The sequence below is a fragment of the Calidris pugnax genome, unplaced genomic scaffold, assembly GCF_001431845.1.
Source record: "Calidris pugnax isolate Ruff unplaced genomic scaffold, ASM143184v1 scaffold8, whole genome shotgun sequence".
Lineage (NCBI taxonomy): Eukaryota > Metazoa > Chordata > Aves > Charadriiformes > Scolopacidae > Calidris > Calidris pugnax.
In genome coordinates, this window is record NW_015090830.1 from 16954046 (window position 1) to 16975685 (window position 21640).

General features: G+C 43.3%; 1 protein-coding gene across 3 annotated transcripts in view; it reads left to right on the forward strand.

The window, feature by feature from the left end:
• Positions 1–962: 962 nt before the first annotated feature.
• Positions 963–21640, forward strand: part of DSP (desmoplakin) — a 40015-nt gene continuing 19337 nt past the window's right edge. The window contains exons 1-10 of one of the 3 annotated variants that reach the window (XM_014940899.1): positions 963–1454; positions 10913–11015; positions 12715–12863; positions 13199–13373; positions 16061–16189; positions 17387–17437; positions 18370–18531; positions 19395–19499; positions 20706–20801; positions 21052–21177. In XM_014940899.1, coding sequence (XP_014796385.1) covers positions 1264–1454; positions 10913–11015; positions 12715–12863; positions 13199–13373; positions 16061–16189; positions 17387–17437; positions 18370–18531; positions 19395–19499; positions 20706–20801; positions 21052–21177 — 1287 coding nt within the window. In that variant the 5' untranslated portion in view covers positions 963–1263. The remainder of the gene's footprint in view (positions 1455–10912; positions 11016–12714; positions 12864–13198; positions 13374–16060; positions 16190–17386; positions 17438–18369; positions 18532–19394; positions 19500–20705; positions 20802–21051; positions 21178–21640) is intronic. The other 2 variants (XM_014940901.1, XM_014940900.1) reach the window with 2 other exon arrangements.

The window sequence follows — 21640 nt, forward strand, 5'->3', positions numbered from 1 at the left end:
TTGTCCAGAGAAGTTGTGGATGCCCCATCCCTGGAAGTGTTCAAGGCCAGGCTGGATGGGGCTTTGAGCAACCTGCTCTAGTGGCAGGTGTCCCTGCTCATGGCAGGGGGGTTGGAACTCGATGATCCCTTCCAACCCTAAGCCGTTCTATGATTCTGTGAAATGTATTAAAATGATTTTGTCTCTAGGATCTGGCTTATTTTTTAAGACCGAAGCTTAACTTTGAGAGCACCAGAAGTCAGAACCAAGAAAAACTAAGGCAAAAAGTTAAGTTTAAACACCCGTTTCTGGATAACCTCTTTCTCCTGCACAAACGCAGTCAGGGCATGACACCCTTCAAGCCTTCCAAGCGCTGGTGCACAAGTTTCTGGCCTGTTTCAGAACCACACTGAGCCTGGAGAACCACCAGCCTTCCCGCGTGTGGGACCCGCTCTATTTCAGGTTTAGGAAACTGACATTGGTGTCACTTTCCCAACGTGTGTGCCGACCCCGTGATGTGTGGGGCAGGGGGACAGGGCTTCCACCGGCGGGCCTGACCCACCCTCCGGGTCACAGCTCCCGTTTAACCGGCACTGCCTTGTTGGGGTGCCGGCTGCTTTCCGGGGCGGCAGGGAGGCTGCGGGGCTTCGTGGCCACCCCCGGGCCTGGCCCGCCCTCCCCGCAGCCCCTCGGGCCGGCCGCTCCTTCCCCCGGGGGTTCTGCGACGGGCCGAGGGGAAAGCGCCCGTCGAGAGGAGGTTTTTAATGGGCTCCGGCCTCCACCGGCAGCTTGTGAGGAGACACCGGTGGGAGGCTGAGGGAGGCCCTCGCGGTCCCCGGGCGGGGAAGCGACACCACCATCGCCGCCGCGGGGCGGGGGCCGGGGAAACCTGAGGCGGCCGCCGAGGAGGCGCGGAGGGCGGCGGCGGCGGCTCCACGCCCAGGAGCGCCGCTTAAAACCGGCGTGGAAAGGTGTGGCTTCGCCTTTCCTCCGCCGGCGGGGAGGGGACGGGACGGGACCTCCGCTCTTGCCGCCGCCAACAGCCTTCGCCGCCCGCCCGCCACCGCGCAGCGCTCCCCGCCCTCCCCTCACCTGCGGGCCGACGCTCGGGCCCTTCCCCGGCCCTCGGCGGGCTGCGAGGGACAGGCGGCAGCGCGACGGGCCCCGCCGGGGGTGAATGACATTCCCCCCGTCGGGTGTGGGTCAGTCTCCCCGTCGCTTTCCCCCGTCTCCCCGTCCCCTCTCCCCGCGGGCGGCGGCCGGCCCCCGCGCTCCCCCGCCGCCATGAGCGTCAACGGCGGCTCCCACCCGCGGATCAACACCCTGGGGCGGATGGCGCGGGCCGACTCGGGCACCGACCTGCGCTACGAGATGAGCTCCCATGTGGTGGGGGGCGGCGGCGGCGGCACCCACACACACAAGACCTACTACTACCAGAAGACCTACGGCGGGGATTACGCCTCGGACGGATACGGGTAGGTGCGGGCCGGGCTTGGGATGGGGAAGGGGAGCGGGGCCCGTCGGGGCCGCCTTCGGAGAGGGGCCCTCAGCCCGCCCGCCGCTTCGTTTGCTAGGTGTGCCGGCTTGCAGGCCTCTCCCATCCACCCTGAGGAGACTCACTTCTGAAAAAGGCTTTTAAACGCAAGCAAAGAACTTTTAATTTTTATTTTTCAAACAAACAAACAAAACCAAACCCCACACACTTTGGGTGAGGAGTCGAAGAGAGCGAACGGGATAAAAAGCAGCACCCGGTAACCTCAGCGCGTCTCTCCCCTTTGCACTCTGGGGTGTAAAAGCCTCTGTGGTGGCAGGGCTGACCCAGCAGCTCTGCCCGCTGACGCAGAGCGAGCTGTGCTGAGGTAAAAGTGCTTTATACCTCACACGCCCAGGCTCCGCTCTCGCTGTCCTCCCCAGATGTTGCGTAACTTGGGCTATGAAATGATTTTACCTAGTGGGAATCGCTCTCTTATTCCTTTCTTTTTTTATTTATTTAGTTTGTTTCTAGCTTGTGCAAGGCCTGGGAGTTTAAGGCCGTGATCTCTCTGTGAGGGATCTTTTGGGGATCGTGTGTGACCACGAGCGTGACCAAGCAACGCCAGTCTGCTTTCCTCCCCTCTGCCTCTTTCACTTTCTTCTTGCCCTGTTGCTGCAAGGAGAGTCGAGGTCCTGCAGGCAGGGTGCCGGCTGCGCGTCCTGCTCTGGAGAACTCCTGCTTTCATGGATGCAGCTGTACCGGCAATCTGTGCAGATCAATTCTGGCAAGGGCTTTTTTTTTTTTGAGAAAAATGGTGCTCTGAATGTATGAAAAATAAGTTCAGTGGTCACGAAGACTTCTCCATTAATCCCCTACTCTGGGAGTTCACAGGACTGGAGAGCAGCACTGAAGGAAACAGCACCAGTGTGTGATAAGGCATCTGTACAAAACGATGCTGGTGATTATTCTTTTTTATGCATGGAATGGCTCGTTAAAACCTATTGGTCTAATTATTGATGCCCCTGACTTAGGAATTGGTTTGGAAGTGCTGTAGTGTAATTTGTGTTAGAATTTAAGTCCTAATTTTATGGATACTACATCATGATTACATTGCAGAAGGATGAGAATTAAACATAAGTAGTAAATAAACAGCAGACGAGAACTGGCAAGCTTTGTTATATCAAGCAGATCTATAAATGGCTGTAGAAAATCAAGATTACCCTAAAGAGAACTCTGTTTAGGTATGTAAGATCTCTTGCTAGAGGACCACTGAATGAAAGACAAAACTTGCATTCTTGCTATCTTTTGGGTTATTACTTTGCCCAGCTCTTAGTTTTAGTTCTTCATTTGACTTTTGGTTTGGTGTGTGCACTGGTAAGTTAGTTAAGAAGAATTGCAGCTACAACATGTCTACTTACTATTACAGTAGTATGAGAATACCTATTTATTGCTATATAATTAGAACAATTCAATACTTTACCATGGGAGTGTGCACATACTAGGACTCCAAAATGCCTTTGCGGTGTTGCACTTGTGAGGATTTGTTTTGCTAGTGGTGCTCCACTGCAAATACCTTCACTGTTTACAAGAAACAGACATGAAAAATTAATGGCAGAACATGCTACTTCCTGGCTGTTCTCTTCTTCCAGACTTCACTCTGGTGGGACTATGTTGGATTCACTAGAGTGACTTCTCTGTTACTCCTGACTTTCACTAGGGAAGAAATACCTTTCTTTAATTTAGCATTCTTTGACTTCTGTTACATATTTTAAACCAGCCCATAGTTTGTTAGGCTCTTCTTTCTTTCATATTCAATGGTGGTGTAGCAAGAGTGGAAAACACAGACCTGATCAAGAGGTTAACAACCGTATATCAACATCCTTTCATTTACACTTTATAATAATATTCATCTACTTTTTGGGAAGGCATATCTGGCAAGGAGGTTGCAATGAAGGTTCCTGTTCACCTTATTGCAAGGCTTCTGCATGGAACCAACGACCCATGTTAATGAGATCAAAATGCACACACATATATATGTATGTATATATTTACATATATTTTTTTATGTGAAAAGATCTGACCACACAAAACACTAAATATTTTTTTTTTTTTGCAAAACAATATCTGTGTTTGCACCTTATTGAGTTGCATAGGTTTATTTTTAATCAGTGCTGATTTCAATTAAAATTGAATTAAAATGTGTCTGAAAAGGGTTTTGTTGCCAGTTAATGAAAAAACCAGTAGTGTCTGATCTTGCACATGCACTGCATGAGAAAATCCACTGAATCCAGTGCATGTTGTGCTTGCAGGATCAGGGCCACCATCTACAGAATTGGTTTTAATAATTGTGTTCAGCCTGATATCTTCTGTGCCAGTTTAGTGGCAGTTACTGAGCTTACAAAACTGAGGCTTCTTTTTCCAATAGGGAAGATCACTGTACCTTTATTTAAAATGCAGTAGGGTTCAACTTAGGGTCTAGTCTTGTAAGTTTTGGGGCGTATTCTGCCAAACAAGTCTGTGCTGAATATTACATTACTCACAGAGCAATATAAGACGCTCCCTACCCTTAGGGCTCAGCAAGGTGCTTTTACAACATTCCCTGTTTCTTCTGGCTTGGGAACTCAGGATGAGCTTGGCCCCGAGTACAGATACTCAGCTTGACAGTGAGTCACACACTTCTAAACTGCCAATTCATCAGTCAAATATTTATCAGTGTCTTTTCTACAGAGAGATAAAATCTGGTACGCTGTGAGGGAAGGAAATAAAGTGGCAAGTTGTGGAGTTTTAGTTGTCATTGCTGAGAATAGGGGAAAATGTAGTCTAGGATTCATGGTCATCAAGTGATACCTTGCCCCAAAATCATGATTTTGCTTAAGGGTCAATGTAACTTCTGTGCTCTAAATTAGAATAAGACTTAGCAATTCACATCCCGTGCCCCTGACATTGCTTTCAGGGACTCACAGACAAGGTCAACTTGCAGAAAACACATTCAAAGTTGCATTTTTGCCCTTTCCCGGCCCAGCTGAGTATGGGTGGGAACGTCCTCTTTGAACTCCTCTGCCACAGTACTTCGTTGCAGGGGGGAAAAACTGCCCGTGACAAACAAAAACGGGCAGACAGAGAGGGAGGAATGTGTCTGGACTGCTGCTGAATACCTGCCACGCCGGCAGAGCCTGTGCTGTGCTTGAGTTGGCCAAGAAACGGGTCTTGGCAACGGCTGGCAACGCTGCTCTGCCATGAGAAGAATGCCAGGCTATACCTTTCCCGGCTCGCCTTGTCGTAGGTGTGTGGGTGAGATCTCAAGCTTTTGCAAAGGTACCTTTGCAGGCGTGAAAAGCCTCTGTCAGGCAGAGGAACGTGCTGGGTTTGGAGAGGTGGCTCTCCGGCAGAGGTGTATCTCCCTGGTCCCTGTCGTAGCCTGCATTTGGCACCTCCCTGTGCCAGAGCCGGAGGTGGGAGAGGCAGGGTGTCTGCAGCCTGCTGCGCTGGGCAGGGACGGCCTTTAGCAACGGTGCCATTGCTCCTGGTGATTAATACCCCTGAGAAAAAAGTGCAAGGATTTTCTGTGAATAGGTGTGGCAGGAACCCTTGTGAAACCCTGCTTGCTCTGAAGGCGCTGTGCCTCAGGGGTCTTAAGATTTCCCTGGCAACTCTTAAATTTTTGCACATTTCTAATGGTATTTAGAGCCTGATCATGCAAAATGCAGACATCTGAGGTTTCCTGTCATCGTGCCTATAGTCTATGTGCATACTCGGCAGATGGGACTAATTTGTTGAGGTTGTGGTGTGCTGAAAGTGATCCTAGTAAGAGCAGAGACATATGGGAAGAACCCATTTGTGAACCTCCCGGTGATTTCTGATACTTATATTCACCTTCTTTGAGAGGGTAAAAAAAAAAAAAACCCTATGTTATAATATTTTAATTTCTGGTTATATTCTAATGGATATTGTGATTTGCTACTTTTGCCAGCGTATGCCTGTGCGTTTCCAGGGGCACACACCCCCAGCTGGCAGGTGGTGGCAGATGGGCGGTGGTTTAGTCCTGTGGTGTGCGCAGGCTCTGTGCTGGGAATGGAGATTCCAGGTCAGGTTTTCCTTCTAACTTGCCTACCCTGGGCATACCAGGTAATCCCTTGATGAATCTATTGCTTGTTCAAACAAGTTGGTGTGGATGGGGGGGGGAGAAAAAAAAAAAAAGAAAAAGAAGTAGTGCTATTGTTTTGCTCTCAGTGTTGAGTTGTGGGAGTCTCTCAATACTTTGGATCTGGAAAAAAACCTTTTTTTAAAACTTTCTTTATGTTTTGAATGAACAACAACAACAAAAAAGCTTTGAATTTTTAAAAGGCTAAATGTTTTGTGGAGGATTCAGAAAATTTAACAAGGAATATTCTAACTTGGCCTAAATTGGGTCCTAGGGCCAACAGTGTCCCCTTTGTGCTTCCAAAGCTTTAAGGACCTGCGAAGCTGCTGGAAGGCTCTACAGTGCTGCTAGATGTGCTTCTGCACGTCTCCTTTGCCCTGCTTCTCTAGACTCTAATCGCCCCCCGGATAACACAGCAGCCTCTTGATGTGTGCTAACAAAGGCAGAAACCAGAGCAGTCTCCAGGTTGCAGGGGTTTGTGCTGGGGCTGTGCAGGTCTTCAGCAGCAGGAGGCAAATGAGAAAGCAGAAAGGAGCTGGCTTTCTTCCTTGCCCCTCGGGTTCTGCAGTAATGACAACTCGGCTGGGCCTGTAAGGGTGCAAGCTGAGTGTTTACAGAGGGTATATCATTTATTCAAAATGTATCACTCAGGAAATCTTTTGACTGCTTGAATAAGTCAGTGGCAGCAGCAGTCAGCCTGGCTGTGTTCCGGGGACATGGGCACAGCAAGGTTTGCCATGTCTGTCTCAAGTCCCATAACTCATTGCACGGCCTCAAGAGCGTTTTTCCATCCCATTTACGAAAATCAGGAATAGTTATTTCTTGTTTTGTAGAGCTGGGGGTGTCGTGAGCATCACTGGTACTGCTTAACAGCTAAGTGCAGTCCTAGTGCAGAAACTGGGGATCCACCAGTGAGGTGAGGGCTGCATTTAGCTCAGGTGGGGTATATTGCAGCAAGGAGATGTTGTCTGAGCTACCATCCTGCCCAAAGCCTGGTGACAACAGGGCTTGGGCTGCTTTTTGTTTCTCTGGGAGAGCAAGAGCACGGTATCGCAAGGGAGCAATGTATTCTGCCCTGACATGCAGCAAGCAGGGTGGCTCCTGTACAGAATGACCACAGCGTGAAGGTGCTGTGCCTTTCCAAGGCTGCTTCTGGCAGTAGAGAAATACAGGGCTACATTTTAAAGTCCCATATAAAAGCAATTCTTCTGTGTTTTGAAGTTTTCTCATCATTTTAAAACAAAGGCACTAGCCACCTTTGTTTTCCTTTGTTCATTTAATAGTTAATGACTATTAAAACAAAGTCATTTTAATAAAGAACTCAGTTTAATAATATCTTTTTGAAATTCATGAGTTGCCTTCAAAATAAGTGTCACGGTCTAAAATTTTGAGTTGTAGGGACAAGCAGGTAGTTAAGGTCTGAGGCAGTCCAGGCTGTTTCACTCAGCACTGTTCTTCAGGGTTTATAAAACCAAAGCAGTACCACAAATAGCCAGATTCCTTCAAATGTGTGTATTTATTAGTAGGAGTCCCTGCACTCTTGTGTTACAAGTCCTGCTGAAAGACCAAGCTCTAGTTCTTTCCCTTTTTGCTGGAATGGTTGAAAATGTACATTGTATTTACAGGGGTGCAGTAAAACAAGTGAAAAAGCTGTGTGTGTTTTCACTGTGTGGTGTGCCCGCAGTGTTTGGTGCAGCAGGATCCTATTCATAGGTTCGAGCTTCAGATGCTGCCAGAGTTAAAATTGATTCAAAGTAGCAATAGTAGCAAAATCAAAGTGGCATCATAATAGCAATAGTTGTTACAATGACCAAACAGTACTTTAAACTCATTCAGTTTCATGTAAACAAAATCAGAGGAAGCAAAAGAGACATTGACAAAATACCATCTGTAGTACTCCGCTTAGGCTGTGTCCTGTGAGGATTGTTGGGGTCCTACATCTGTCTGAGGGACATAAATGTATTTTTATATATGATCTAGGTTACATGGTTGTAACCCAGCTTCGTTCTTGCCTCCATGGTAAGATGCCATGTAGCATGTTCCAGGGATTAGGGTTTGCCTCAGTTTTTTAGTCCATTCTTTTTTCTTTTTCCCCCCTTATGCCACTGTGTTGGATATGGTTTTCCTTTGGCTGTTTCCTTCTGCCTCAAGGTTGGATGTCTGCTTACTCTGCATTGGGGTTTCTGCTTTGATCTACTCATTCCCATTGAAAGCCAGTTGGCTTCAATAAGAGGAGTATTACACTGAGGGCCTTTGAAACTGCTTGTGAAGTACTCCCCTGTCACGTGGGTGAAAAGTATTGAAGATGTGTCCATGTGAGATTGTGCTGGTGGTGTCTGATGCATCAACCAATATATGTTGAGGTATTGTCTTACTAAGTATTTTTATTTTCTAAATTCAGAGGTTGATTTTTACTCTTCTTGGGTATGTTTGTACAGCTAAATCCTCTTCGGATGTGAAGTCTTTTGAGTCGTGTTGACTTAGTGGAGCTATGTCATCAAATATCAGCTCTGGCACTGGCATCTGCTGTCTCTGGCTATGCCCCTTTAACCCTGTGTAGCTCTGGTCGACTGAGGGATTTGAAAGCCATTAGCTTGCCCAGTGTCATCAGCTGCCTTTGACAGGCCACTACCTTTTCTCCTGTTTTCCTAGTATTGATCTCAGTGTTTTGACTAGCAAAAGAGTTGTTAACAACCAAACCGACATCCAAGTTGTGAAAAGCAACATTGATGAAATAGTGTGCTCTTTTTTCATTTCAGTTTGTATTGTTCCAGCTTTTGCCATTGTTTTGGTTATGTCTTTATCCATTAGATTGGAGAGACTTAAAGCTTGCTGCTTTCTTCTTGTGAAAGTCCCTACTGTAAACAGGTAACTTGTAGATCTTCATTTGAAAATCTAAATAGAGTGCGCTTAAGCCTCCCACTTCAAGGCATCTGCTACTGGCTTTGAAACAACTTTGTGCAGCTATATTAAACTATCTTCAATTTTCCAACTTTTGATTATTTGGACAATAATTCTGGATGTGGTATTCTAACATCATCAGGATGAACACAAAATACTTCTAATTCTACTTTTTCTATCTTTTAAATTTTTTTATTTATTTGAAAATAGCTTTTCTTTGGAATTTCTTAGTGTGTTAGCTATGACAGCCATCGTTTAGACCTTGTCTCAGAGTGAAGTAATGCCTTTGAGGTCAGTGAAGTTACACTGAAGCCAGTGGAGATACACTGATTTATTACAGTAGAAATGTGGTCCTTCTCTATAGTTCTTTCGGCTTTAATGGATATCCGGCATTTATAGCTGTCAGGAGAGGATTGAAAAAGCCATTGAAGAAAAAATATTCTTCTGATGTTCTAAAAAGAGAAAATTGCTTGGAAGGTTCCTCTCTCTTCTTTATTACGTTTCATTCATTAAAATAATTGTGGGTATAATTAAATGTAAATTTTAGATGCAGTCAGATAGTTCTAGATCCAAACACAACAGCGATGCCTAAGGAGAAGGAATGATTTAGAAAAGGAAGCTGACGGGAAGCCTGGCACAAAATCAGACCCATATGTTATTTTTCACAATGGTTTTCTTTAAGCTGTTTCCAAGATATACAGGGGTGCATAGCACAGTAGGGCACAGCGTTTGTGCAGCCAAAGGGTCACAGTGTAAGCCAGGGGTTGCATGTGTACAGCTTTTTTTTTTTTTTTTTTAAGTCACCCAGTGATTCTCCAGTCCTGTGTCTGTGTCTTTGAGGATCTCCTCCCTGGTATTAGAGGAAGCTGGTGAAAAGTTGCTTAAACTTTTTCCACTTGTTCGAGAAGAGCTAATAGGAGAGTGACAAGCTGCTAAAGCACCAGCTGCACACAATGCAGAAGAGCTCTAGCTTTTTTTTTTTTTTTTTTAAAGTCACCCAGTGATTCTCCAGTCCTGTATCTGTGTCTTTGAGGATCTCCTCCCTGGTATTAGAGGAAGCTGGTGAAAAGTTGCTTAAACTTTTTCCACTTGTTCGAGAAGAGCTAATAGGAGAGTGACAAGCTGCTAAAGCACCAGCTGCACACAATGCAGAAGAGCTCTTAAAAAATAGACCGTTGAGCATTTCTCACCATTGCAGTGATTTTTCCCAAGGAGAACTCTGCCGAGTTTTTTATATTATCACAAGTCCTTTTGTGAAGGATGGTCAGAGTCTGTTGAAGTCAGTGGAAAGATTTCCATTGAATCCATGTGACTTGCTGGCTCTGAGCTGGACAGGTTTGCACCGATAGTCTTTTTGATGTCAGTGTTGTATGGAAGGTTTGGGCCTTCAGTGATTTGTAATGGAAAAGGTTACCTACCATGAGCAAAGGAGTTAGAAAACTAGACAGGGCTTGAAAGCATCTCAGCTTCTTACTGTCTCTTAGTAGTGGTTTATTTTAGTTTCACTGGCAAGTACTTTGGTTTGGGAGCTGCCTGGGCTTGCTTGGGAGCTCTGATTCCATCAGCAAGGAATGGTTCCTTGCTTGAAGCACCTCACCCACGTTCAACTAGCAGTGGCTCGCTTTGATGGCTGAGTCCCAAATGCTGGAAAAGTAACCTTCTGGCAGCATGGATGCAGTAGATTATGTGAAGATGACAATAATGACCCCATTATCTATCTTGGCTTTTTCCCCCACCAGTGTTTTTGATTCTGGATTTTTATTTGGAACCCCTAAGCTCCCCTGTTATTTATTTGGATGACAGCATATCCTCTAACTCCAGGGCCTACATCTGGTTTTGTAGTAGCTTGTGCATCTTGCAATTCCTTCTTAAGACACTGCACTAGTTTTATGCATTTCTGCTGATAAAAGGGCCCTTCGTATGCTTGTATGGACGTGTATGCTCAGTAGCAGAGGATCCTGCTTTCCTTTTATGCTCTGACATTTGATGGCTGATGTGGTAACACGTGCGATGCGAAAATTTAATGTATTGACTTTAACAAAGATCATGAATAATTAATTCTCACTGTAACACTGCCAAAGTTTTGTCTATCAAAGCTGTAAATATCTGTACTGGAAGAAGAACTTTCTCATTTATGGCATTGCAGTTTCCAACTTCTATTCTATCCTGTGGCAAAGTCAGTTCATGCCTGCTTTTACAGAATTATAAAATGGCTCTGCCATCATGGAATCGGCATTAAAACTTCACAGTGCAATAATGAAGAAGGGCCAGATAAACCGTGTGTGTCTCTGATGCTAAATGAGATGGATTATTCCACGTAACTTCCCTTAGCTGTTCCAAATTTGTGTTTCTTGTGTCTCTTCAAAACGGGTGTTTACTCAGTACTTACTTCATCATCTTCTTCTCCCCCACAACAGTCAGAATGGGACCTGTACAGTGTCCAGACGCCAGAACACCATCCAGGAGCTTCTGCAAAACTGTTCGGATTGCCTGATGCGAGCTGAGCTCATAGTACAACCCGTGAGTGCTGCTTGTTCTTCTTATCGAAAGTGGTTATGAATATTACAGGGAAGGAATGCTGCATCGTTATCTGGAATCACAGGCTCTGCTTCTTCATCTCCTTTCTCCCCTTTCAGCTGTTTGCGTGAGGCAACTGGGAGTGGAATAGCACACCACCTTCCTAGGTCTCCCTCCTCTGTCTACACTCAGTGTTCAGTAAAACTGATTGAAATGCATCCAATCTAGAAAAGGTGGACTTCCTGATTATTTTTTTTTTTATAAAGCCCCCACCCTTCAAAAAGATTCTACTGCATCTTATTTTTCAGTTTGGGATCAAGACCACTGTCAGTGTAAACAGCTGTTAATAATGTCATGACCACTTATGGTCTCTCAGTGTGTCCTGTAGAATATTGTAATCATTTTCTAGGCCATAAAGAACCTGACTATAGGAAAATCTTTCATTATCTGTATTTTATTTTTCCAGACGATTCCTGAAGAAGTATATGAAACTACATTAAAATCTTCTTGACTGTTTCATCCCAAATGCATAGAGATGATCTTTGCTGCACGCTGCACTGATATAAACCCATAGTGCCTGGGGGTGGGTTACCCACTGACACTAGATTCAGTCCTGGCAAACATGGGGTGTCCTCTGTCCTGCTGAAGTCAGAGGAGGTGCAGGGTGGTGAGTGCATCCTGCTGTTGAGGCCACTGAGATTCAAAAACCATTTGCAGTTCTGGCAGTAGATGTGATTTAATGCACACTTTTGGTCCTTCTGTGGACAGAAAATTCGTTCAGGAATGAATTCTGTGGTTAGCAGTTCGTTTCCTTTTCAGAGACACAGCACGTGTGAGCATGTTTATATAAAAATCAGTGCCAGAGTAAATACTGCCTCTTGTTAAGGATTAATATTATTCCATTGAAGTTAAAAGAAAATGATGTTTAGCTTCAGCTCGGTGCCACAACATGCATTGCTTACTATTTTTTTTTCTTCTTTTCTTTCCAAGGGACAAAGTAATGAGGTCCATCAACATTTTATTTCCAAATCAAATCACAGCTGGGTTATGCTTTGTTCAGCATGGCTATGTCAGTGTGAGATGAGATCAAAAAGTCATGTCTTCCTGCTGGAAGCACCATGACCATACTGTGATCCACTGCACTGAGAGGGCACGTGGAGAATTTGCCTAGACTTTGGGTGATAAGGTGGTATGTAAATGTGTCTGGGCATGAAGCTTGTCCCAGGCAGACAGGGTACAGTCTATGTTTTTGAAGGGGAGAAGCAATGTCTGTAAGTTTTTTAGAATCTCAGAGAAACTTCTGAAAAATCAGGAGCAATATCCACCAACTCTCCCTAGGACAGACTCTTTGCTTCTCACCCTCTAAACACCAAAGCATAAGCTCTTAAAAGCTTAGCACACTGTGTGAAGCCTTGGCTCTGCTGAAATAAACATCAGTCAGCATGTGCTGTTCTTTTGGGAAAGGTTTGGTTGGTATTATGTTTTAATAATTTTCTTTTATATTTTATTTCTGATAAGGACTTTCCAATGATTGTGGATCCTTTGTTGATTGGTCTTCTAGACCCAGCAGTTGAAATCTACCATGCTTCTTAAAAATAATTATGCCCCATAACAGCTCTTTTAAAACAACCAAGCTGAAGCTTAGGTGATGAATATTTACTTTAATTCCCTCCCCCCCCGCCCCCCCCCTTTTTTTTTTTAGGAATTGAAATATGGGGATGGTGTCCAGATTAGAGGGAACAGAGATCTGGAAGAGTGTTTTGCGCAGGCGAATGACCAAATGGATATCCTGGATGGGCTGATCAGAGAGATGAGGCAGATGGGCCAACCCTGTGATATGTATCAGAAAAGGTATTGCCATGGAAGGGCTGTGGGAGGGAACGTGGCTGATAAAAGTTTGTGATGTCTGAAGTGCTCACCTTCCCTGGTGTTGCAGGATGTGACAGAAGTAAATCGGCTTTGTTTGGGATATGCTAACATGGAGAAGGGCCCTGCAGTAACATATTGCTTACAGAATTTCACACCTTGGTCGTCCCCCTGAAATTTTAAATATATTTTTTCCACAGCCTGTGCTTTCAGCACTTTGTTTTGAATACCTGGTGGTCCAGTGGGAGAGAAGAATTGCATTGTTTCCATGTTTTCTGGTTGTTTTCCTCATAGGCGCTTACTGGTTCCTTCCCTTTCAGGCTGCTTCAACTTCAAGAGCAAATGCGTGCCCTGTACAAAGCCATCAGTGTTCCCCGTGCCAGGAGGGCCAGCTCCAAAGGTGGTGGTTGCTTCTCCTCTCAGAGTGGCTCAGGATGGGATGAATACACAAAACGTGTCACAACTGAATGTTTGGGCTGGATGAGGCAGCAGAAGGTAAATTTGTGCAAAACCCAGAAACAAGGCTAAGACCTGGTGTTTTTTATGTACTTCACCTCACATGCAGTAATGTTTTGGGTGCCAGTAGAAAATTAAAAGAATATGTGTATGCTCATATATTATTCCAAGTTCCACTTCTTATTTTTAAAATTATACTATTGTAGATGTAGTGAGTTTCCACTGAAATACGAACATGAATTTGGGCTCTTTGTTTGCAGAGGAAAAAGTGTGAAAGTTAGATTTGAAAGCTGAATGAGACGCAGCTGTAACATAACAAAAGGCATTGGCACGTTTACGTTAGAGATTACTATGCTCCATATTTCCTTCCTTTCTTCCACAGATTTCCTTTATGATTCGTATTTATCCTAACACTTCACACAGATAGGACCAGCTTCACAGATTTAACCATTGTCCAGTATTTTACTGTTTCCCCCCCCACCAATCTATCCTTATCACAGTGGAAGCCGTAAGGTAGTGCTGATTGCCACAGGACTTGACTTTCAGAAGTCACTGCTGAAATAGCAAATTCAGCATTTTTGTGTGTATCTGTTGCATGTGCAGAAAAAATTGCCCATGCACAGCTGTTGATGATGTAACCTGGAGTAGAAAACACATGTTGAGAGCCTGTAGCCTGTTTTTGTGCTGCTGAAGTGAAAGCTGTGTTTGAGGGTGGACAGCCCTCTCCGAGAGACAAGTAGGGAGGATGGAACAAGTTGGCTGAAGCTATACTTTGCAGAAGCCTTGTAATTTGAAGTTGCATTATTTTTATCTCTCTTTATTAGGCTGTTGCTTAGTGATCCTGTCACTGTTATCTGCATGTGGTGTTTGCCAGGTGGCTGCTATGTAAACCAGATGAGGAGGGGAGAGCTCTGTACAGTTCCCATACTTTTATGTGAGTGCTAGTCATAGTTTAGTCTTCCCGTGCCCTCCCATAGCGTGGCAGGTTTTGGAGGAAGGAGGGGAAGTGGAGATGCTCTCCTTGGGTGATAACACGTATAAGCATCATGCCAGGAGAGCAACAGCAGATACGATCGCTCTACACACACTGTGGGAGAGCAGGGTAATGGTCAGACCTGCCACAGTTTGAGGAGTGATGTTGGACAGACACTGGGCACGCTTCCAGTGATGAAAGATCATGAACATGCTGTACTTCCCAAAGATGCCACATGACACCCTGCTCAGACACCTCTAGTGAAGCACAGGGACCGTGAGCAAGTGCTTTATAACTGCTCCCACACAAAAGCTCCTGTGAAAGTAAAAGGCTTCTCACTCTCCCTTCTTCAATCCCTAAGGTAAAGATGATGTGGGTTCTGTAAGCACTTAGCTCCCTGTTTGGCTTTTGCGTTTTCCTAGGGAAAACTTATTTTGAACTTTCCAACATGCCTCTTCTTCCCACCAAGCCTGGCTGTGTCTCATGATCTGCTCACACTGGGACCAGGATAATGTCTCTCCTGGTAACACAGTCAGATGTAGGGAAAAAGGTCTGAGCAGCCGTGGTTTTCTGCTGGTGTTTTTTGTGTTTTCTGTCTGGATGGTTTGCTGACAGGAGAATCGGGTGATAGGAGGGTCAGTCAAGTTTCCTGAGCAGAATTAGGGAAAGTGCAGTGAAATCCAGACAGCCTTTGTTCATGCACTGGCAGCCAGCCAGGACTGCCGCTGTCGCTACCCACTCTTTAGGCTGTTTAAATATAATAAGAAGGGTCAAAGTCCTGTAACTTTTAGATGGCTGAATGCAAAATGGTTTTGTTTCTTGGATCATTTTCAACACTGCCTTTGAACCCCTACGCTTGAGCATGGTTTGGGCTTTACTGTCATTCATTGACTCAGAGATTTGTCTCCAGGCTGGTAATTACCAAATTCGGTCCCAACCCAAGATTAAGATACCTATTTCTTTCCTGTGCGCAGACAGGCGTTCAGACAGAGATGGAGTGTGTCTTCAGAGCATAAAAGATGATTTGGAGTTTGAGGAGCTGAATTGTGAATTCAGTGGCTTTTAGTATTTGAAAATAATGAAACAAAGAAATGCAATCAGATAGTTTTCAAGTTACTTAGTTATCCAGGTATATTATCCACCTGTATTACTGCTTTTCAAAGCCTGTTCCTAGAGATTTTCACTCAGCATCCTACAATAACTGCTGCCAAAATGCAAGACAAACAACAGGTTCTATAATTATTTCAGTTTATCTTCTGTTTTTTTTATTTAGTTTGACTGCATTTAACTGAAGTTATTGGAGTTTACATGGGAATAATTGAAATGGAAATGCAGTGTATGGGGCTTTACTCCCAGAACTTTACTCTGGGATTTTCACATGAATTGCATGAAAAGCGTTGATAAAATCATGATTTGTTTTCAGAGTGATAAGAATGTAAGCTATACAATAAAACATAAAAGAACAGTTTGGTCCAAAGAAAGCAGATAAAAATACACTACTGAGTGTGCTTCATCTAATCTAATTTTAAGCAACTTCAATATTTTCCCTACTTTGTCTCTTCTACTTTGGGAGCCTGTCACACAGTTTAATTGATGACAATTCCAAGAAATTGTAACCCCCTATTCTGAACTTCCTTTTGTTCAGTTTTACTCTCTTCTGCATATGCATGTTTCCTTCAGTTCAATTCCTATGTTTTTTGATTTAGATAATAATGTTGGAAATTAAAGCAGAAGTACTGTCTCTTTCTCCTAGGCTGAAATGGAGCTAGTGAAATGGGGGTTTGATGCAGCATCCATTGAGCAACAAATTAGTGACCACAGGAGGACTCACAATGCCATTGGAGACTATCGCTGGCACCTGGACAAAGTCAAAACAGACCTGGTAATTACTGTCTTCCCTTCCACGTTGCTTAGTCTAGATTTGTGTCATTGGGTTGCTGGTGTTCCGCTACAAAAAAGAAATCTGAATAGCTCAGCTTCTCTTCAGAAAGCACTGGTGTCGTGATAGCAACCACTTTCAACCTTAATATTTATTATTTCATGATTATTTTGTGTTCCACTTCTTTCCTCAGAATTTTAAAATGAAAAATTTGTAGCTATTTAACATTTTGTTTTTGTGTATGAGGCTGGCAAATGAATATTGCAGTAAGTTTTTGTGGGAAGAATGGCTAAGAATGATTATTCTCACTTTCTGTCTAGCTACATTAAAATAAGAAAGTGAAAGGATAAGGTGTGTGCTTAGATATAGCCTTTAGTAAAGATGAAGTTTCTGTGCAAAATGCCAAAATTCTTGGCTAAGCCTAGAGCTTTTCTGAGGTGTGGGCTTTTTCATGGATATTTTTTTTCTTTTTTTGCCCTTCTGAGGCTTCTGTTCCCCTGTGGATTTTGTGATTGGAATGAAGAAGACACTGAAAATGCAGTGGTTAACTTCTGCTCCTGTCAGCCCAGCAGCTAGGTATAGGAGAGAGGAGGTTTACTTCATTCCCATTCTTCTTTTCTGTTAATTGCTTACACAGGCAGGAGAAGATAGAGTTGGACCTAAAGAAAAGGCACTCCATTTTGGAGCTCTGATCTCTCAGCCAAGCTGAAGAGTGGAAGGGGTGTAACTCCCTTTTCCCTTCTGCTTCAAATAGGAAAGGTGATAGTGAAAGGTGATAGAGAGCCTTATGGAATAACAGTTCCAAGGTTGTGCAGCTTCCCAGCCACAGAAATGGGAATAAAAATTGGAACCTCCTGCTCACATCGTGGTTTATACTACTCCAAAGCTGGCTCTAGGACTAGCTGGTTCCCCACAGCTGTCTAGGAGTTTGGTATAGAAAGAGATCATTTTTTGGGAGCTGTTTTGCTATGTACTTACGTTTATATACTAAGCATCCCTGAGGGAAGTAAGTTTATCCAAGCCTTGGTTTTATTCTTCTTGTGGTCCTCCAGTGGTGGAGATCTGATACCTATGTCTTTTGCAGGCATTTGCAGGTTATCACCTGTAGTTGTAACATTATGACACTGACACTGTAAAGGAAATATCAGCAAATAGGCAACTTGTAAGAGGCTCACTAAATATTTGCTGTCTCTATTTCAGCGGGAGAAGGCTGCAGTTCATCAGCTGGAAGAAGAATATGAAGGACTTCTGGTGAGCATGAGATGTGTCCATGGCTGATAAGCTGTATGATGAATGCTCATTTTTGCTTTATTAGGACCTATGCTGTAGTCAAGGGACACTTCAGGTTTCAACAGTGTGACAGATACATATTTAAGTAATTCTATTCAGCAGTAAACTGACAGTGCTTTGTAGTTCTTGTAAGGTTCAGTTGGAGTAATGAACTTAAGATTAATTCATTACCTGGTGTATAATTGACAGATCCTCACAAGGAAGTTTCTAGTTTGCACCTGGTTGGTCGCTAAGGTGAAGAGTAAAAGTCTACCTCCTTAATGGGAGTAAATGTAATGATGAAGTTAGTCAATAGATGAAGCTTAAAAAGCTAATCAAATGTGGGATTAGAACCAAATTCTGTGTAGGGCTGTGCATCTTCTCCACTTTGGATCTTCATGTAAAATACAGTGAGGTTCTTGTGCCAATAGTAGACTTAACCCTTGGGATTGGAAGCCGATTCCTGTACACATTTCAAGCAACAGGATGTGTATTGTGACATGGGGACAGAGAAGGAATCTTTTCATGAAGTGTCACCTCTGCAAAAGGTGCTGCTTACAACATCAAGGATGTACTAGGAGCAGCAAATGCAAGTAGTGATGTTAAATTTTCAGATATTTCTTATATTTTCAGATATGTCTTGTATTTTCTCCTATGCCTTTTGGTTTGCACGCTTACATGTATGTTACGGTTGTGTTTGAAATGACTTTGGGAAGCTGCTGACTTCAGGTTCCCATTGTTCTATAAATCCAGACACATTATCTGCTCTCCATTGCCAACAGGTTTTATAGATGTGTGGTTTTTGCTGTTACTTCATTTAAAAAAAAGGGCATGCTGTGCTCTTAGCTTGCCCTTCTCCACTCAGCACAGGCATTTCTGTGTTTATGGCTTCTTATTTATGGAATTTCTTGCAGAAATACTCCTTTGAGAGAATGGATCAGCTCCGTCAGTTCCAGAACCTCATCCAAGCCACCAGCAGAGAGATCATGTGGATCAATGACTGTGAGGAAGAGGAGCTTCTCTACGACTGGAGTGACAGGAACACTGACATCGCCAGGAAGCAGGAGGCGTTCTCTGTAAGTTGGCTGAACCTCCCCATTCTTTCCATGGGCCCTCTTTTGGCACAGTGAGGGAGGAATCACTCTTTCAAAGTTCCTGGGGATTTTTATCAATGCTTTTGGATCAATTACCGTGTCCTTTTGAGTCAAGACTGTACATCTATTGGAAGATTATGCTCCCATTCAACCAGTTGTCATGGTTTCTTTTGACTTTGGACCTACAGTCCACTGTGGAGTAGTAATTATCTGTGCACACAGTCATTATGTTGGCGTGCTAAACTAAAGGACTTCAATCAAGTAGTTTAATTCTCCCTGTTAGGACTATATAGGGGACAGGGGGTCCCCTATTTGGCCTGATTGTCTGTCACCAGGGAGTAGAGCTGTGCTAGAGGGAACTGCTGTTTTCCTCTGATGGTTTTGCCAGCAGCACATTGAGTGCACCGTCAGAGGTAGTTTGCACTGCTCCCTGTTTTCCATGGATACGGAGGGAAGTTGAGCATGTGCATTTCTTTAACCAATATTGGTTCTGATCACCAAATTGAAAAGGGAATGAAAGTTCACACTGTCAAGGAGGTACTTCTTTTTTTAGTTGTTCTGGATATTACAAGATGCAGTCATTTTTGTTTTCATTGTTCCTCAGAAAGTTAGCACTTTGGGCGCTTTGCTCTGTGAAGCAGCAAGCCTAGAGACTGGAACTGAGATGATTATACTTTCTTTCTTTCTACTGTCTTCATAATTAACTTCAGTACACTGAATAGAATTACTATGTAGTGTTAGCAGAGATGATTTTACATTATCACAAATATCTGGAAAATTTAAGTGAATCATCCTGTGCAGCATATGTTTGAGGGCTTGTTTAATGCTGTGTTTTCATTGTTTAGAAACGTATGAGTGAACTGGAGGTTAAAGAAAAAGAACTCAACAAGCTAAAGCAAGAAAGTGACCAGCTAGTGCTCAACCAGCATCCTGCTTCAGACAAAATCGAGGTGAGTTAGACTTTGTGTGATTTCACTTGCTCCTTTAGTTGCTGTATGAGAAGTTCTCAGTGAGAGCAAGTAAATAAAATGCTGCGTTTGGACGTGAGAAGGGTTTGCCTGCCAAAAAGCACGTCCATTTTTATCCAGCTCTATGAGCTGCTCTAATAAATGTTACTGCCTTCCTCTACAAACCTAGCCACAACAACTACAGGCTTCTTAAGAGCTGTGTGGAGACCTCTCATCGCTGTCAAGTTTGATGATAGATGCATGTAAAAATCAATATGAGGCTTAGGGAGTTGTCCCAGTTGACTACAGTGAAACAGAATTTATGGTAGGAAGGCATGTCATTCTTCTGCTATCTTAGTAGGCATGTTTTGAAGAACGCCACACCCTTTGAGGGTTTATATTTAATCCAGGTGCAAATACTTTCTGCAACTGAAATGTATAGTGCATTTCTACAGCTTAGCCAAGACATTTTTGCTTTCACAGCTTGTTGTACATTTACCTTTCAATTATAAAAGCTGCAACAATTTGGAAAAATCTAATTTTATTAGGAGATGCTGTAGTAGGTATAGTTCTAAGAGTGTGTAAGAAGCCTGAAATGGAAAGAAGTTAATTAAAAAAAACCAAAAACAATCCTTTCTGTTTTTCAGTGTATTGACTTTGTTAACTGTTATCTTATTGTGTGAAATCACCATTCATATTTCTTCTGTGGTCAGTTTCTTCCTTAAAGGAAAGATTCTTGTAAGCTCCAGGAGTGAAGTAAAAATTGTAATTTTCAAAAGAATATACGAGGGCTACTTGAGAGGTTTGAATGTAAAAATAGTCACCGTTAAAAAATCATGTTTGACAGTATTCCTTGGAAGAAGCAGAACAGGACATTTTGCAATTGAAATATTTTATTTGCACTACTATTTGTGCATTTCACCCGTTCTTGTTCATGCACTTCAGGCTTTATGCTGATCACGCAAAATTCAAGTTATGAACAAATTTCTCTCTGCATCCCACAAGCAGGTATTTAACTCTTTTCAGTTAGGTAGATGCTTAGAAGTTGGGCAACTATTTGCATGAATCACATTATTCTGGTATGCATTAATTTGTTTTAGCAGATTTTTTATTTGCACTTATGTGGAGCATAAATAGTTTTGCTTGAGTCTAGGCATGGGAGAGTGATCCATGTGGTGGTCTGAGTTCTGTATATTGCTGTTTTTTTAGGCCTACATGGATACATTACAAACTCAATGGAGCTGGATTCTTCAGATCACCAAATGCATTGATGTTCATCTGAAAGAGAATGCGGCTTACTTTCAGGTGAGTAGTGATGTGGAGAATTCACACTACTTTTGCTAAGTGAGAATCCCATCATGGATATTTTTTTTGGGTGCTAAAATCTATTCAAATCAGTGCACGATGCATAACACACTGTTACCATACCATAAATGCTAAGTGTAAATTCTGCCAGGTGTGAACTGGGATTTCTCATACAAGGAATCCATTGATTTTCATTAGACATTTTCAAGAGCTGTATACAACTGAAATCACAACAACTTTTCTCCTGTAGTTCTTTGAAGAGGCCCAAGCCACAGAGTGCTACCTGAAAAACTTACAGGACTCCATCAGAAAGAAGTTCATCTGCGATAAGAGCATGTCACTGCAGTGTTTGCTGGAGCAGATCAAAGAGCTGGAGGTACTGTCACACCTACCTGACAGGTTATGTTCTGCTTTTCTTGGAAATCAGTTGCCCTCTTCAGATACCAAATGTAAACCCAGGTGTACCACAACATTGATTCACAGGACTGTATGAACTTGAAACCATAAGGGTATATTCCTGCCCATTTCTTAGGAAAGCCTACAGGTGGATCAGTGTTATTTTAATTTGTTTAACACTGTTTGGGAACTCTGATTTCTTTTTAAATCCATAGTGAGCCGAAAGAATTGCCAAGTTCCTGACATGCTAAAAAATTAATAAAAGGAAAGGCTTGCTTTCACAGGTAGAATAGATTTTGCCTCAAAGGATAAATGTATTTAATAAATGATTCATCACGCCACTTTATATCATTGTAATCTCTTTGAAAGGACTTAAATCCTAGCTTTTGTAGCTAACTCTTTATTCATCCTACAATTCCAAATTGGATATACTGGAGGAAAAA